This window comes from Heterocephalus glaber, unplaced genomic scaffold (genome assembly GCF_053883595.1).
Source record: "Heterocephalus glaber isolate CG9 unplaced genomic scaffold, H.glaber_assembly_v1.0 deba00000331, whole genome shotgun sequence".
NCBI classification, from domain to species: Eukaryota; Metazoa; Chordata; class Mammalia; order Rodentia; family Bathyergidae; genus Heterocephalus; species Heterocephalus glaber.
The window spans coordinates 47,559,452-47,576,519 of record NW_028258142.1 but is presented as its reverse complement, the minus strand read 5'-3'; the positions used below and the strand labels follow the sequence as shown (position 1 = coordinate 47,576,519).

The following is a 17,068-nucleotide window of genomic DNA, read 5'->3' as shown; positions in this document are numbered from 1 at the left end:
ATTTCAGTAGGCTCTGAGCACATGGGCTGTCCCTACTTGCTTGGGACTTGTTCCTGAGGAGAAGATGATAAGTGTGCAGATGCCCAGGATGTGATAGCCCACTCATTAATGGTGTAGACTTAACCTACTGCGATAACGGTTGTTAGGTCAGGCCTCAATTTTATCTCCACTCTAATCTTTATCATTCCTTTTCTCCTGCTTTTGAGTTTAGCATTTTCTTCATTGTCTAATTTCATGTTGTATATAATTTGATTATTGATACGAGATCTTTTCTTTAAATGCAAATGTTTACAGCTAAGAATTTCTCTATGAACACTACATCTCGTAAGTGTTGGTAGGCTTTGTTTTAATTTCCTGTATCTAATTCATACGTATGCTAAACTTATGATGCTTTTATTATATTCATTTTGTAAGTGAATAAACTGAGGTGGAAAGGTTAAAAAAAAAAGTACCTAAAATCTGAATTTGTTGGGATTTGTACACACAGACTCATGTTCCAGCCCTGTGGTCTGGAACACTATTCCATCACATTTTTCTACAGTCTGCAAGTATTACCATGTCTCTCTGAGGAGGTATTTGGTCATCTCAGTGTTCTTAAATCTGTTTTTTATTTTTGGGATTTGTCAGTTATGCTCATTTTATAAGCAAAAAGTATGTTTTATTTTTATAAAATATCACTATTCCTCCACCTTATTGCAAATTTTCACATTTTGGCTGCACAATATTTATAACCTTTCTTAATAGTACCTCAATCACATTATGGGAATTACTTTCCCTTGTATTATACACCAGAGTAAATAACTTTTTATCAAGGTTCCTGGCTCCCACCACAGAATCTGAGAAGGCCAGGCTCTCAATCACTCTGACTTCTGGAATAGCTAGAAAGTGGCAGGCTGAATTAAGGCCAGATAAATAGAAGCTCTGATCCAGCAATTTCAGATGCAGTGAGTGCACAGTGATGTGGAAATGCTAGAAATCCAGCTCTTACACTGAAATTGGTTGCACTAGTCAGGGTTTTGAAGAAACAGAAACAAGAGAGGAGAGATGAAGAGAAGAAGGATTTATTTTGAGGAAATTTCTCATATGATTATAGAGGTGCAAGTCCAAAATCTACAGTGTAGACTGACTTGCTAGAGACCCATGGGAAATTTGCAGTTCGAATCCAAAAATAGTTTACTAATGGAATTCCTTTTTGCTTAGAAAAGAACAGTCTTTATTATGTTAAGACCGTAGACTATATGGATGAAGCCTACTCACACCAAGAAGTATTATCAGTTTCACTTTAAATTCACTGATTTAATTGTTAATATTATCTATCTATCTATCATCCATCTTCACTGAAACATCTAGAATGTTGTTGGACCACATACAACTCTCTGGACACTGTGGCCCCACAAAGTTGATATATAAAGTTAACCATCATAGTGGCCTTGGTAGGCTGTACATAAAGTTTGCTATTTCTCTGGCCTGTCTAAATGAATTTTATTTCATTTTCCCATTCCCAAGCCTAGTTTCCAGTTGCCTGTCCAGTCGGCTTTCCTCTGCTTGCATACTCAAGTCCGTTGTCCCATGTCAGAGAAAAACACTCTATGACAGCAAATGGTTGTGAATTTAAACCTATAGGGACAAATGTTTGAAGTATAAAGATAGCAAAGTTGATGAAACTGTGAGATAATATCAGGATAGATTTGTCTAGAGTTCACATAAAAAACTAAATACATTGTTTAAACCAGATTCCAGTTTACTTTTCTCTTATAGGAAGGATACAAATCTCTTGCTTTCTCTTTCAATCCTAACTTGGCCTCATGCTATACAATATAAATTAGAGCTGTAGCCATCATATCTTGGTTGCTAGAAAACCATAAAAGATCCTTCTTTAGAATCAGTTGGCCCATCTCAAAGAACTTTCCTAGAAATCAATTTAATAATTCCTACCTACATCTCATTAAAAAGACAACAAGGAAAGGAAAATTGGTATATATAACCTTTAGCCTCCTGCTTTGCCTTACCACTATGTAGAAATGTGTTTTTAAGGAAGAGCTGGCCTTCTTATACACAGTGGAAAAATGAGAAGCCTCCACCCCTGCCACTACTCTAGTAATGTAAATTGGTAGAGTAATTTGATGTTATCTAATAAAATTGAAATTATGTTTAACTGACTCAGTAAATATCCTATACCTAAGAATACATAGCTAAGAAAAATTCACACACTCATAGAAAGGTGAGTGTTCATGAATGATCATTGTTTATAATCAAAATGGTGGTTTTGTGGCCAAATACTGGAAACAAATGAGATGTCCAAAAGAGAGAAAATGGTAAATAATAATTTGTGAGATATCTGCTTGATGGAACACAACATGTAAAATAACTAAATTATAAATGTAGCTATCAATAGTAGCTTGGTTAAACCGAGATAGATTACAAAACAAGTTGCACAAAGTTACACAATGTTTGATACTGTTTTTATAGTTTTAAAAATAATAAACATCGATTCCGAAGACATCAAGGCATAAAATTATTCATTTTTGTAAAAATGTGAAGTTTTTGATAATGGTTGTCTTTGGCGAAGGTAAGAGGAAAATGGAAATGTAGAGGTGAACACAGAAAATATTAAACAACTTGTTTTATTTACTTTCAAATGACTAAAAATAAATATATAGCAAATTTAAACTTGTTCTTTCTATATAGTTATAGCTTAATTATTTTTCTATTCTATGATTCCCCCAATAGGAGAGGTAAATGTTAACCATTAAAAAGACTGGTTCATTTATATATTTTCAGCAATAATGAAATTGCTGATATATTCTACTTACCCTATTTTCACCTATGACTTTAAAAAATATCCAGGTGTTCTGAATCTTCAAACTTTTTATTGGAAGACTCAGATTGACTAAGCATTATCAATCATCCTTAGGTATAAAGGTAAGTGAAGAAGATATAGTTAAAATAGATTGATTTTATAGATTGTATGAATATAGTTTAATAAATTTGTATGTACACAGTGTAATAAATTCTCTGAGAAATAAATGGCAAGTTGATTTTGAGTAAAATGAAAATTTTAAAGACGTGATTTCTTATGGTTGTAATATTTTTGCATAAATAATAATTTGAGAAGCACATTCATTCATTTATTCGTTCACCTCAAGTTTTTTTTGGTAATTCTCCTGCAGAGCTTCCACTTCCTGCCTCTGCTTTGAGTCCAGCAGAGCACCATGATTCTGCATGAAGTCTATGTCTGCTTGAACCTTTGCATTTGCTTCTTCTAGCTTTGTCTATTGTTTCTCCAAATGTTCTAACTGATGATTTCTATCTTCCAGATGCCATCTTAATTCTATAATATCTCTCAAAAAGGCCTCGTGTTCTAGATGTAGAATGATATGAACAAAAGCAAATCAGAATTTGAAACAAAAGCTTCAGAAAAAAATCTTTGATAATAAATATGAGCTATTTTGGTGTCAGAAATTACTTATCTGTGAATCATGCTAAACCTAAAATACAGATTATTTTAATATTTAATTGTAACATATACTGCTTCCTTCATTCATCACCAAAAGGATTAGAATGTTTTATAAATTAATAATAGTTTTAGTATAAATCTTGCTTATTATGATCAATTGATACTGTGATCATTACACAGAGGCACTCAGTAACTACTCCAAAATTGGAAAAATGGGTAGTGGCCTTTCAAAACATCTGGAAGTAAAATGATTAAGTAGGAGTTACAAATATGAGAATGAAAAAGGCAAAAAATGATTTGTAGTGATACAATTATATAATAAAACATACAAAAATGAAAATTATTACAAATAATATGATTGTTCATGCAAAATTAATACACAAAATAAATGTTTACATAAGGACTATGTTGAAAACAAAATAATCCAACAACTATGAAACTGTAACATAAATAAGCTGCATAAATATATTAATAATTCTAATGAACCACGACAGGCCTGTAAGAAGAAAACAACAAATTACTGTCAAAAAACTCAAAAAATAAATTTGAATACATGGAAAATATTATTTTTTCCATACAAATATGTTTGAAATTTTAAACTTGGAAATTTCCATCAGTTCCTTTAATTTCCTTTAAAATTTAATCACATTTCCTCAAATGGCCAAGAGAACTTCAGACAAATTAGATAAAGAGATTTTCTCATTATACCAACTTTGTAACTATTCTTTAATTCATTCTTTGAATAAAACATGACTGGGCTGACTTTTTAAAAATCTTTTTGAATAAATTTCTTGAAAGAATTTTCCAGTGTTATCACTTAGGAACCTTCTTACATTTATATTCATGATTAAAGCCTGCATTTTTTTTTCATATTTTTACTATTTTCATCTAAGTTTGGCTAATAATTTATGCTATTTATCAGTTTCCATGTTTTTTTTTTCTTTTTTTCTGGGATTTTGTGGAAGTTTTAAATTATACATAAACTCCTATTTCTCAAGAATGTATCAATGTATGTATGTATGTGTCTTAGTTACTTTTCATGTTGCTAAGACAAAATACCCAACAACCGAAAGTTAAAGGAGGAAAAGTTTATTTCACCTTAGTTTGTAGAGGTTTCATTCAGTCCATAGTCAGCTGGCTCCAAGGCAAGTTGACGTGACAGAAGACTATCATAGAAGAGAAACAGTTCATGGTGGACAGAAGACAGGAAAGCAGCAAAGTAACAAAAAAGCAATGATAAGGACCAATGACTGCCTTCTTTGTGTCCCTCATATTCCAGCCAGGCTACCCACCTTTAGGGAGGGAAACATTCAAACAAAGTGGGACACCCTTAATACTAGTCTCACACAATGAATCAATTCCAGCATCACATCCTTAATCTCATCTCAGCATCACACATTCTAGATTCAGCCACCTCCCAGAACTCCCATTAATGCCACATGAGGCTTTGTGGGGACATATAGATACAAACTAGAAGTGGAGCACACTTCTGGGTGTGCCTGTGTGGGCCATCCAGGTGTCACACTTGACTATTATATCTGGTCCCTCACCTTTTTCTCTCTGGTGCTGCTCCCATGTTCTGCTTGGGGACTGCCACAAACTGAGTAGCCTTGTCCACCATGCTCTTCCCCCGTGAAGTTCCTGCCTTGAACACATCCAATTGTGAACTGAATCCTCTGAAACCATGAGCCAAATTAAACTTCTCCTGGGTTTATTTTGCTATTTTGGGCCAGCAATGAGAAAGTTGACTAATATAGTGTTGTATCTTTGATTCTGAATTTGATTCATCTCCATTTTTACCATTATATTTTCATGTTTTCTTTCACTATTCTTTTTTAAATGAGGTAACATTAGCTTTTGAATCTTCTAAAATATATTTTTCATTTTGCAATTATTTTCTTTTTCTTTGTATTTTACTTTCAATTTTATAAATTCTACAATTATAATTTTTGAATTAATTAATTATGAGTCCCAATTTTTGATGTAAAAAAAGATATTGCTTTGTTTCTAAGGAATGATTTGGCTTTTTCTCATACATATGAATATAATTTTAATGATAAATTTTAAGAATATATTTCTAAATATCTTCTAACTTCTTTTGAGTAGGTGCAGTGTTTGTTACCATCACTTTCTTACTTTTGTTTACCTTCACTAACCAGACAGCAATTCATTTAGAGTTTGTTGTTATGTTTTTAAACATAAATTTAAATGATAATCTTTCATTAGATATTTATTATGCCCTCTCATTTTATATTCCATGCTTTAAAATATTTCATTTACCTACTCTGATGCATTTTATACAATTTCTTCAAATTTTAGTTATTACTTTCTGTGTTGGATAAACAATATACCTATTGACTCTTTGAGTTAAAATAATATTTTTTGTTTGTTTCCATTTTTGCTTTCTTTAAAAAATGGTTTCATAACCACCCCCACCACCCCGGGACTACTGTGAGGAGGCCCCCACTGACCCAGACCACTCGCTAAGCCCATAAGGTCCATTGTTATGAGCTCCAGAAGATAGAGCAGCAGTGAGCAGCAGAGAGAGGGTCTCGCTGAGGCTCCTTGATGAAAATTGAAGCCCACTTGGAAAGTGAAGAAAGGCTCTGTAATAAAGGTGTACAGGACTATACCAGATGGTGAGTTGGTGGGATCAGCACCTTCCACCAGAACCTGGTCTTGCTTCAGGAGAAGAGCAGCTCAAACCTGCAGAAGAACCTGGCAGAGTTCAAACCCCCAGGAGATCAGGGAGCTCAACTTGGGGCCTGCAGCCAAAAACCAGCCTGAATCTCAGTGGACTACAGCTGGTTTGCTGAGACTAATTGACTTAGATCTGCATGCTGCTGCCCACATTGGCTACCTTGACAGCAGAGACATACCCTGAAGGAGGCCTTTTTCTTTCTTCTTCCTCCTCCTCCTCCCCCTCCTCCTCCTCCTCCTCCTCCTCCTCCCCTCCTCCTCCTCCTCCTCCTCCTCCTCCTCCTCCTCTCCTCCTCCTCCTCCTCCTCCTCCTCCTCCTCCTCCTCCTCCTCCTCCTCCTCCTCCTCCTCCTCCTCCTCTGTACTTTCTTGTTCCTGTTCCTGTCCTATTTTGGATTCTTTTCTCTTTTCTTCTTTTGATTGTTCTTATTTTTATAGGTGAGTGAATACGGTTTCTAGTTTTCCTGTTGCTCTTTTTTATGTCCTTGTTTTTGTTCCTTCCTTCTATCTTTTCCTCCTGTCTTCATCAGTTTCCTAAAGTTTGCATGATCTTCCTGTATTCTCTGGTCTCACTTCTAACCCTTCTCTCTCCTTCTATATTTCTAGTACCCGCCCCCCAACACTTTCTAAGTCCTCATGAAGGAGGGTAAATTTGCAATATAGAAGGGCTTATTTACTGAAAAATTATTTTGGCCTGATCCTTGTTTTTTATCTAGTTCATGCAGTTAAAGGTGACAGATTAATAGTTACCACAACTTCTCATTTTTATTATTTATTTATTTTTGTGGTTTTTTGGGGGGTTTTTTTGTTTGGTACTGGGGATCAAACTCTGGTCCTTCTCTTGTGAGGCAGGTGGTGGAACCACTGAGCTAAGTCCCCGGCCCCCTAAATAATTTAATTTTTTAATTTTTAATTTTTTTGGTACCGGGGATCGAACTTGGGTCCTTGTGCTTGTGCAACAGGCAGCGCAACCACTGAGCTAAATCCCCGGCCCTCACAACTTCTCATTTTTAAAGCTGTGTTTGATGCAATCACCGATGCTGATTGTATTACTTGGGTCGAGGTGTCATGATTGTTCTAATCAGTTGTCCTTCCATGTACACCAAAACTGAGATTGCCTAAGAGTCATTAGAAATTCAAAACCTAAAGACAAGGTATACCTAGAAGACACCATTGAGAAATAATCATTCCTTAAGAGTTCTAAGCACTAACAATAAAGATACAATAACCAATATAGAGGTATCAACCCAGGAATTAAACCAGAAACATCAACAACAACAAAATAGAAATGAGAAGACACCTAAACAAGACACAAATCCAAACTTCCAACTTACTAAAGGCAATTTTTGGGACCAGTTAGGTGGAAAAATATGATAACCACCTGGACATCCTGAATTGATAATATGGGAAGTAACAAAAGAGATGAAAAAGTCTTTAGAAAAAAAAATCAAAACAGAAATAATTTCCCAGACAACTACAGAGATGGTGAGCAGAATGAAAGACATGATTAGAGACTTTAGAACAGAAACATACAAAAAATAGATGAGTTCAGGACCATGATAGAAGCCATGAATGCCCAGCATAGAAAAGAAATGGAAACCATGAATGCCCAGTATAGGAAAGAAATAGAATTCATGAAACACATTCAAACAGATATCCAAGAGATTAAAAATTCCATTGAAAGCATTCCCAGCAGAATGATCCAGTGTGAGAACAGAATATCAGATATAGAAGGCAGGATTGCAGGTAGTGACTATGAAAAGAGAGATTTCTTAACAATAGTAAAGGACAAGTACCAGGAATTTAGCTCAGTGGTTTTGCCACCTGCTGCACAAGCGCAAGGACCCAAGTTTGATCCCCAGTACCAAAAAAAAACCCCCAAAATTGTAAAGGACCATGAGAAATTGCTACAGCAGCTGCTAGATGATGCAAAGCATAATAACATAAGACAGATTGGAGTTGATGAAAAAGCAGGAGAAAGTGAAAATGATATAAAAATATTCACAGAATTAATGACAGAAAACTTTCCAAACAAAGGAAAAGAATTTGACATACAGATAAGTGAGGCATATAGCACTCCAACTAGCCATGGTCAAAAAAAATCTACACATATATATATATATATATAATAGTCAAGATCCCAGAAACCCAACAGAAGAACAAAATATTAAAAGCAGTTAAAGAAAAGAAACAAATCACATACAAAAGAATGGCCATCAGAATCACAGCAGACTTTTCAAAACAAACCCTCAAGTCAAGAAGAGCCCAAAGTAAAGTATTTCAAGCCCTAAAAGAAAACAATCTCCAACCTAGATTGATGTATCTTGAAAAACTATCTTTCAAAATCAACAGAATAATAAGATACTGACAAAGAACACCTGAGAAACTTCATGAATACCAAACCAGCACTCCAAAAATTCTAAACAATATCCTGGAAAAAGACAATGAAGGTCACAACTCCACAAGACCCAAGAGAATGAAGCCATCTGGCAAGGCAAGAAATTAAACAGAAAGGGGGAAAATAAAAAATAAAAGAGCCAACAACAGGAAAATATCATGACAAGCACAAATCAATATATATCAGAAATAAACATCAATGTGAATGGCCTCAATTCACCAATCAAAAGAAATAGACTGGCAGAATAGATCAAGAAACAAGATCAAACAACATGCTGTATACAAGAAACACAATTAATTCAAAAAGAAATTCATAGACTGAAAGTAAAAGGATGGAAAGCAATACTCCATGTGACAGGAATCTGGAAAAAAGCAGGGGTAGTATCCTATTTGCAGACAAAGTAGATTTCAAACCAAAACTAATTAAGAGAGACAGAGAATGCCATTACATGCTTGTAAAGGGAAAAATCCAAGAGGAAAAGATGAAATCATTAATATATATGCACCAAACACTAGTGTGCCCAACTATATAAAACAAATATTAATGGACATGAAAAACCAAATAAGCACTAATACAACAGTAATGGGGGATCTCAATACCCCACTGTCACAAATAACCAGATCCACTGGACAAAAAAATCAACAAAACCTGAACCAAACTGTTGAACAAATGTATTTAATAAATGTCTACAGAGTATTCCACACAACAAAATCAGAATACACATTCTTCTCAGTTGCACATGGCTCATTCTCAAAAATAGACCATATGCTAGCTCATAGAACATGTTTAAGAAAATGCAAAGGAATTGAAGTTATCCCCTGTCTACTGTCAGACTATAGGACAATGAAACTGGAGAGCAAGAGCAAAAGAAACCACAAGAACTTCACAAACACATGGAAATTGAATAACACCCTCCTGAACAACCAATGGGTCACAGGGGAAATTAAAGAAGAAATTAGACAGTTTCTACAATTAAATGATAATGCCAATACAACATGCAGGAATTTATGGGGTACAATGAAAGCAGTTCTATGAGGGAAATTCATAACAGTGAATGCCCATATTAGGAAAACAGAGCAAGCTCAAATAAACAACCTAATGCTGAATCTCAAGCTCCTAGAAAAAGAAGAGCAAGACAAATCCAAAGGTCATTCAAGGGAGGAAATTATAAAAATCAGAGCAGAAATCAATGCAATGGAGACTAAAGGAATGATACAAAAAATTACTGAATCAACGAGTTTGTTCTTCAAAAGAATAAATAAAATTGACAAACTCTCAGCCAACCTTATCCAAAATAAAAGGTAAGAAAAGGCTCAAATCCATCCACTTAGGAATGAAAAGGGTGAAATCACAACAGATCCAGCAGAATTCCAGAGGATAATCAATACCTACTTTGAAAACCTGTACTCTAATAAGTTGGAAAACAAGGAAGAAATGGACAGATTCCTAGATACATTTGAATTACCAACATTGAAAGCAGAAGACATAATAATTGTAAACAACCCAATATCAATCAAAGAAAGTGAAAGTGTAATAAAAAACTTACCAACAAAGAAAAGCCCAGGTCCTGATGGCTTTACTAAAGAATTCTACAAGAAATTTAGGGAAAAGCTAATGCCACTACTTCTCAAACTCTTTAATGAAATCAAAAGGAAAACAATACTCCCAAATTCATTCCTGGAAGAAAGCATCACCTTGATTCTGAAAGCAGAGAAAGACACAAACAAAAAAGATAACTACAGGCCAATCTCCCTAATGAACATAGATTCAAAAATTCTCAATAAAATACTGGCAAATAGAATAGAGAGTCATCAAGAAGATCATACACCCTGAACAACACAGATTTATCCCAGGGATGCAAGGATGGTTCAACATTCATAAATCAATAAATGTAATACACTATATTAATGTAGTCAAGGACAAAAACCATATGATCATCCCAAAAGATGCAGAAAAAGCATTTGACAAAATCCGACATCCATTCATGATAAAAAAAAAACCTACAAAAAATTGTAATAGGTGGTTTTTATCTCAACCTGATAAAAGCCATATATAAAAAACTAACAGCCAATGTCATACTAAATGGTCAAAAACTGAAAATTTTCAAGCTAAAATCAGGAACAAGACAAGGATGTCTACTATCACCACCTCTGTTCAACATAGTTCTGGAAACATTAGCCAAAGCAATTAGACAAGAGAAAGAAATAAAAGGAAAAAAGATAGGAAACAAAGAAGTTAAACTGTCATTATTTGCAGATGACATGATACTCTCTATAAAGACCTCAAAAACTCCACCAAAAGAATTCTATACTAAATAGCCAGATTCAGTAGAGTAGCTGGATACAAGGTTAACACTCAAAAATCAATAGCCTTCTTGTACAGAAATAATAGATTCACTGAGAGAGAAATTCAGGAAAGGATTTCTTCACAATAGTACTAGAAAATGAAATATTTAGGAATCAATCTAATGAAGGAAGTAAAAACCTCTACTTTGACAACCATATCACTCTGAGAAAAAGAGATCAAAGAGGATATCAGAAAATGGAAAGATGTCCCTTGTTCCTGGGTAAGAAGAACCGACATAATGAAAATGGCCATACTTCCAAAACTGCTATATAGATTCATTGCAATCCCAATTGAAATCCCAACTGTATATTTCACAAAACTAAAGAAAACAATCCGAAAATTCATTTGGAACAAGAAGAGACTTAGAATAGCGAAAGCAATTCTAGGCAACTAATACATGGCAGAGGGTATAATAATCTTCAACTTGAAACTATACTACAAACCACTTTGTTAAAAACAGCATGGTACTAGCAAAGAAACAGACCCAAGGATCAGTGGAACAGATTAGAAGATGCGGAAACAACTCCAGACATACTAAGCCACCTCATCTTTGACAGAGAAGCTAAACACTCTCACTGGAGGAAAGATAGCCTCTTTAATAAATGGTGTTGGAAAAACTGTCTTTCAGCTTGCCAAAGATTAACACTAGACCTATATCTCTCACTATGCACTAAACTAAAATCAAAATGGATCAAAGATCTAAATATTAAAACAGAAACACTAAACTTGCTGGAGGATAGATTAGGTAGAACTCTTGAAGACATTAGCAGAGAAGACATGAAGAGATGAACAAAACCTCAGCAGCACCAGAACTAACACAAACAAACAACTGGATTTAATCTCTTGGGGTTTTTTTGGTACCAGGGATCAAACTCGGGTCCTTATGCTTGCCAGGCAAGTGGTGGAACCACTGAGCTAAATCCCCAGCCCTGGATTTAATCTTATTAAAAATCTTCTGCACAGCAAGGGAAACCACCAACAGAGCAAAGAGACAACTGCAATGTGAGGGGAAAAAATTATACTAGCTCTTCCTCAGACAAAGGTCTACTATCTAGAATATATAAAGAACTTAAAAAGATTAGACCCCTCAAATTTAAAAACCAAATTCAAAAATGGGCATCTGAAATGAATAGATATTTCTTTGATGAAGAAGTAGAAGCAGCAAATAAACATATGAAAAAACTTTCAACATCACTGGTCATTCAAGAGAGAGATGCAGATGAAAACAACACTGAGATTCCATCTCACTCCAGAAAGAATGGCTGCTATCAAGAAATCAACCAATAACAAATGTTGGAGGGGATGTGGGGAGAAAGGAACCCTTCTCCACTGTTGGTGGAAGTGCAGACTGGTGCAATCACTGGGGAAATCAGGGTGGAGATTCCTCAAAAAACTAGGATTAGAGGTCCCATTTAACCCTGCTATTCTTCTGCTGGGTATGTTCCCAAAAGTATTAAAAGCATTACACCACAGTGATATATGCACACCTATGTTTATAGTGGCACAGTTTTTAATAGCTAAATCTTGGAAACAGCCCAAAAGGCTATCAATTGGTGAGCAGATAAAGAAGATGTGAATTTTTTTAATATATAAAATGTAGTACTACTCCATCATAAAGAAAGATAAACTTGAAACATTTACAGTTAAATGGATGCAGCTTGAGGCCATACTCATCAGTTAAATAAATAGGACACACATGTGTAAATACAGAATTGTTTCTCTGATGTGAGAAACTGAAGGTGTAAATGAGGACCAAATCTATAATAAATATGGTGAAATAGGAAGAAAATATTCAAAGGGGAAGGGGAACTAGGGAGGAGGGGGCAGAGAAAAGAAAGAAGGGAAAGAAAAAAATCGACTGTAAGAAGGAAAAAATGGAAACAAAGCTTATGTATATAGAAAGGTGTGGAGGGGTTGAAGAGAGGTCAGGGAAATGGGAAAACAGTAAAAATTAAGATATATCATGTACGTGTAAACATTCTCAGTGACTAATGTGATCATAAGGTACACCTAAAATGTACCAATAGACTCAATAAAAATTTTAAAGAAATTTTTCATAGTCCTTGTTTTTGTTTACAAATTTCTTTTTTTAGTTCTTGAAGCAGATCAAATGTAATTATACTCTTGTACAATACAATATCTGAAAATTTTTGAGTAAAATTTTATGAACTGTTTCTACTGGTTTACACTCATTGACTTTGAATCTTTTAGTATTTTATATTTGATGTTGAGCTACTTCTCATCTTGGAACTTTAGCTGAGATAATTTCTTGGTGTCTAGTTTGTAGTTTCAGTCTTCCAGAGAAAGTTCATCTTTGCTCCATAAAGATGTCGGATATTACTGTCAAGCTGCAGAATATTTAAATATCCTTTTCCAGTTAACAATTTTTAAACATACAAATAGTGAGAATATGAGTTACAAATCCATTTGAGATGAGCACTTTAATAATGCTCAAGGAACATTGGTTTTTCTCTAAATGAAAAAATTTTGCAGTTCAATCTGGGTAACAGGTTTAGTTCTGATTTACTCAAACTGACTATGTAGATCTTTGAATTCCAAGCTTCATGTTGTGATCCCTAATTACACTTTCCACTTCGGGTTAGCTTTAGATGTTATTCCTGGTTTCCTATACCCTACGGACATATGAAAATGGGGTTTCATGGACATCAGGATTTCAAAGATTCACTCAAGTCTAAATCTAGTATTGGTGCCAAATTACTTTCATAATTTCCCGTTCCAAACTTAAAACTTGTCCTTGGTGCATTCTTACTTTTTTTGTCAACTTGTCAGTGTATTTTAAATGACTTTCAAAAATACAAATACAGGAAAAATGTATAATCAAAAAGAATTTGATATTGCTGGGTTGTTTTTTCTCAATTTCATAATTGAACTCATAACTAAAGATTTCAACACCCAGCATTTAATGAACAGTAGATAGGAAATCATTAGGGAGTGTTATGTCTTGTGTCTAGATGTCCCCCCAAATCCTCATGTGGTCATAGGTGAGGAGTTTCAAAGGCTGGATCTAGGTTGTGTGCATTTGAATGACGGGTATGGTGCTGGCATTAAGAGGGTGGATAATAAAAGCTTCACCCTGGATGAAGGTTTATAGCATGGATAGACTATAAAGGGACATACAGATGGCCTCTGGTGCCCACTGCCTCCTGCTTTTTGTCTGCCCTGCCACACCATGGACTGTTTCTCTTCTGCAATGCCTCTCTGCCATACCACCCTGGCTTAGAGACAACCTGATATGGACTGACACCTCTGCAAATTGCAAGCTAAAATAAACTTTTCTTCCTTTGGGTGTCTGATATTTTGTCTCAGTAATGAGAAAAGTAACTCAAAGAGTTAAGAGATTTGTGCAGGATTATCAACCAACTTGACCTAACTGACACTAGTAAATACCCCACTCTATTATAGCAAAATGTACAAGGTGTAACGATAAATTATGTTGTGTTTAAAATTTTTCAAATAGTACAATAACATACACATAACCATTAATTCCTCTCAAAATTTACCCTGCATCAATTTGAACATACTTATCCCATTGTTCTTTCCATTTTTTGAAGGAGTTCTGGGAGTCCTATTTCCTGAGGGGTTTCAGTTGTATTATTGTGGCTGCCTAGATGTTCTGAATTGATGTAAACATTCATATTTCCTTATCATTTGGACCATGAAGAAGAGCAAGCATTCACACAGTGCCAGATCTGATAGATAAGCATATGAGGATGCACCATAAAGTTTTCATTTGATGGAAATAGTCATAAACACATTGGGTGGATTGAGGACATGAAGACAGCCATTCAGAGGCACTCAGAAAGAGACCTTCAAGAACTTCAAAAAATGGCAGGAACAATGGAATAACTATATTCAAAGTGAGGGGAAATCTGTTGAGAATGATAGCAATGTGTCTTTAATAAATTTTTAATGTTTTTATTTAACCATTCTCCATATTTATATTGTACCTCTGTATTAATTTCAACTACACAGAACATTCCTAACGGTTTCATTTTAAAGTATAAGTTATTTTAACATCATTGAAACAAATCAAGAATGTTTCTTAGCATAGTAAAATTAATTTAGAAATAGCAGAAAGAAATTTACGAAAATCTTAGAATATCTGCAAATTAAACAGCAACTGATAAATAAGTAACAGATCCAAAAATAAATCATAAAGGAATTTAGAAAATATTTTGGACTAAATAAAAATAAATTCACAAAATGTGAATATTTATAAATGCGATTAATACAGTTCCAAGAAGAAAATTCATAGTTTTTTTATGCCAATTTTAGAAAAGAAAAAAATATCAAGTAAATAACCAAAATTTCCACTTCTCAAAAAAAGCATATCAAGTTAAATTATTCTTGAGCAAGCTACCAGTGAAAATCAAAGAGAAATCTATGTCCAAGTTGAAAAACAATAGAGAAGTCAGTAAAACAAAAACTGACTTTTCGGAAAGGTCAACAAAATTGATGAACCTTTTGCTAGACTGACCAAGAACAAGAGAGATAAGGCCCAAATTATAAAAATCAGGCATGAAGGAGGTGTCATCACCTCTGCTATTACAGAAATTAATGTAAATAAAAGTATATACCATAAAATTAGACAATTGAAATGTACTGACTGGAACCTAGAAGGCACAAATTATCAAAACTGTCTTAAGAAGAAATAGAAGAAGAGATCTGAAGCCAGTAAAGAAATTGAATTAACATAATAACTGAACCACGATCAGAAAAACAGCAAAAATCCTAAGAGGGGTAAAAGAGAAATACAGCTCACACCTTGAGTGGCCTTCTGTATTTCTACTGACCCTTTTGTACTACTCCATTTGCACTATAAAAACCATGCCTCTTGGGAAACTGCTGGCCAAAGGAGATGAAAGAATACAAATCAGACCTATAAAGTCAATGCACAGCATTGAGTGACCTAATTCAATTGAAATTTTGACCTCTAAACTTTCATGGCTCTAAAGTTTGAGTTTTTCATTTCCTTAAAGTTTTTAGTTTTCTGTCCAGAGCCCACTTACTGAGTTCTCTATCCATAGCCAAATTGTTTAAGTTCAAAATTATTAACATAGTTTTAATAGCTAATTCAATTTCTTCATTGGTTTCAGGTCTCTTCTGTTTTCTATTTCCTTTTTTTTTTTTTTTTTTTTTTTTTTTTTGGTACCAGGGATAGAACTCGGGATCTTGGGCTTGCGAGGCAGGCACCGGAACCACTGAGCTAAATCCTTAGCTATTTCTTCTTTTAAAATTAATTTTATTGATACATTTTAAGTATACAATATAATGACATTCATCATTAGAAATATGTACCTTTACATAATCTATCGTGGTTCTTATTATTTCCCCATCCCTGCTATTTCTTATTGAGAGAGTTTTCTAAGGAATCTGTCCATTACACCTGAGCCTGGCAAAGGGCACCCCAAGTTGAACAATGAACCCATGACTGAAAAACAAAGTGCTTATTGTCTTCAGCTATGAGTTGTGGCTGATCTGTTGTGAAGTACTATTGTAGTAATAAATGAATAATTTACAAGACCAAACAGTGCAAAGGAAAATAAAATGGGAAGATTTGCCATCCTAGGTCTCAGCTGGACTATCTTGCCTGTCTGGTAAGAATTTATGTGGGACATAATTATCTTCATACTCTATCCTTTCTGAAAGATCAACACTCCCTTTTGGTATCCATTTACTCTCCTTACACTCATATTTTTTCCATGTTTCTAACTGCCCTGCCATCCTTTCTGCCACTTCCTATATGTACATTGGGCCACCTGTTCTTCTTCAAGAAGTGTATAAAGTTCTGCCCTCAGTGACAGTGAGCATTCACTCTTTTTGTATTGGAATTAGAAAGCCAGAGCTCCCCAAATTGTGTTAGCATAATATTCAAATCCATTCATAGACTAGGGCTCTGATTGCTTCCTCTTCCTTTAGGTAGTCAAAGTACCCATGAAACCATAAATGCAGGTTATGGGATAGAGGAAATCTATAGAAGCAATTGCAAATGAAGTGCCAAGAAGCCTGATTCACTAGCTTGCTTGTGCCTTCAGGATGTTAGTAATATTTGTGCCTTTTTATTTTACAAAGGAACACTGTTTATACAATCTAATTTTATAATTTGTAGGATCATACGGCACCAATTAGTGATGGAAAACTCATTTC

The 17,068-nt window shown here is 34.6% G+C and overlaps 1 protein-coding gene across 1 annotated transcript in view; it reads right to left on the bottom strand.

The window, feature by feature from the left end:
- The window catches only part of Ccdc178 (coiled-coil domain containing 178), a 386,593-nt gene that overhangs the window by 292,500 nt on the left and 77,025 nt on the right, over window positions 1–17,068 (bottom strand). Inside the window, 1 exon segment of the mRNA XM_087188664.1 lies at window positions 3,141–3,361. Coding sequence (XP_087044790.1) covers window positions 3,141–3,361 — 221 coding nt within the window.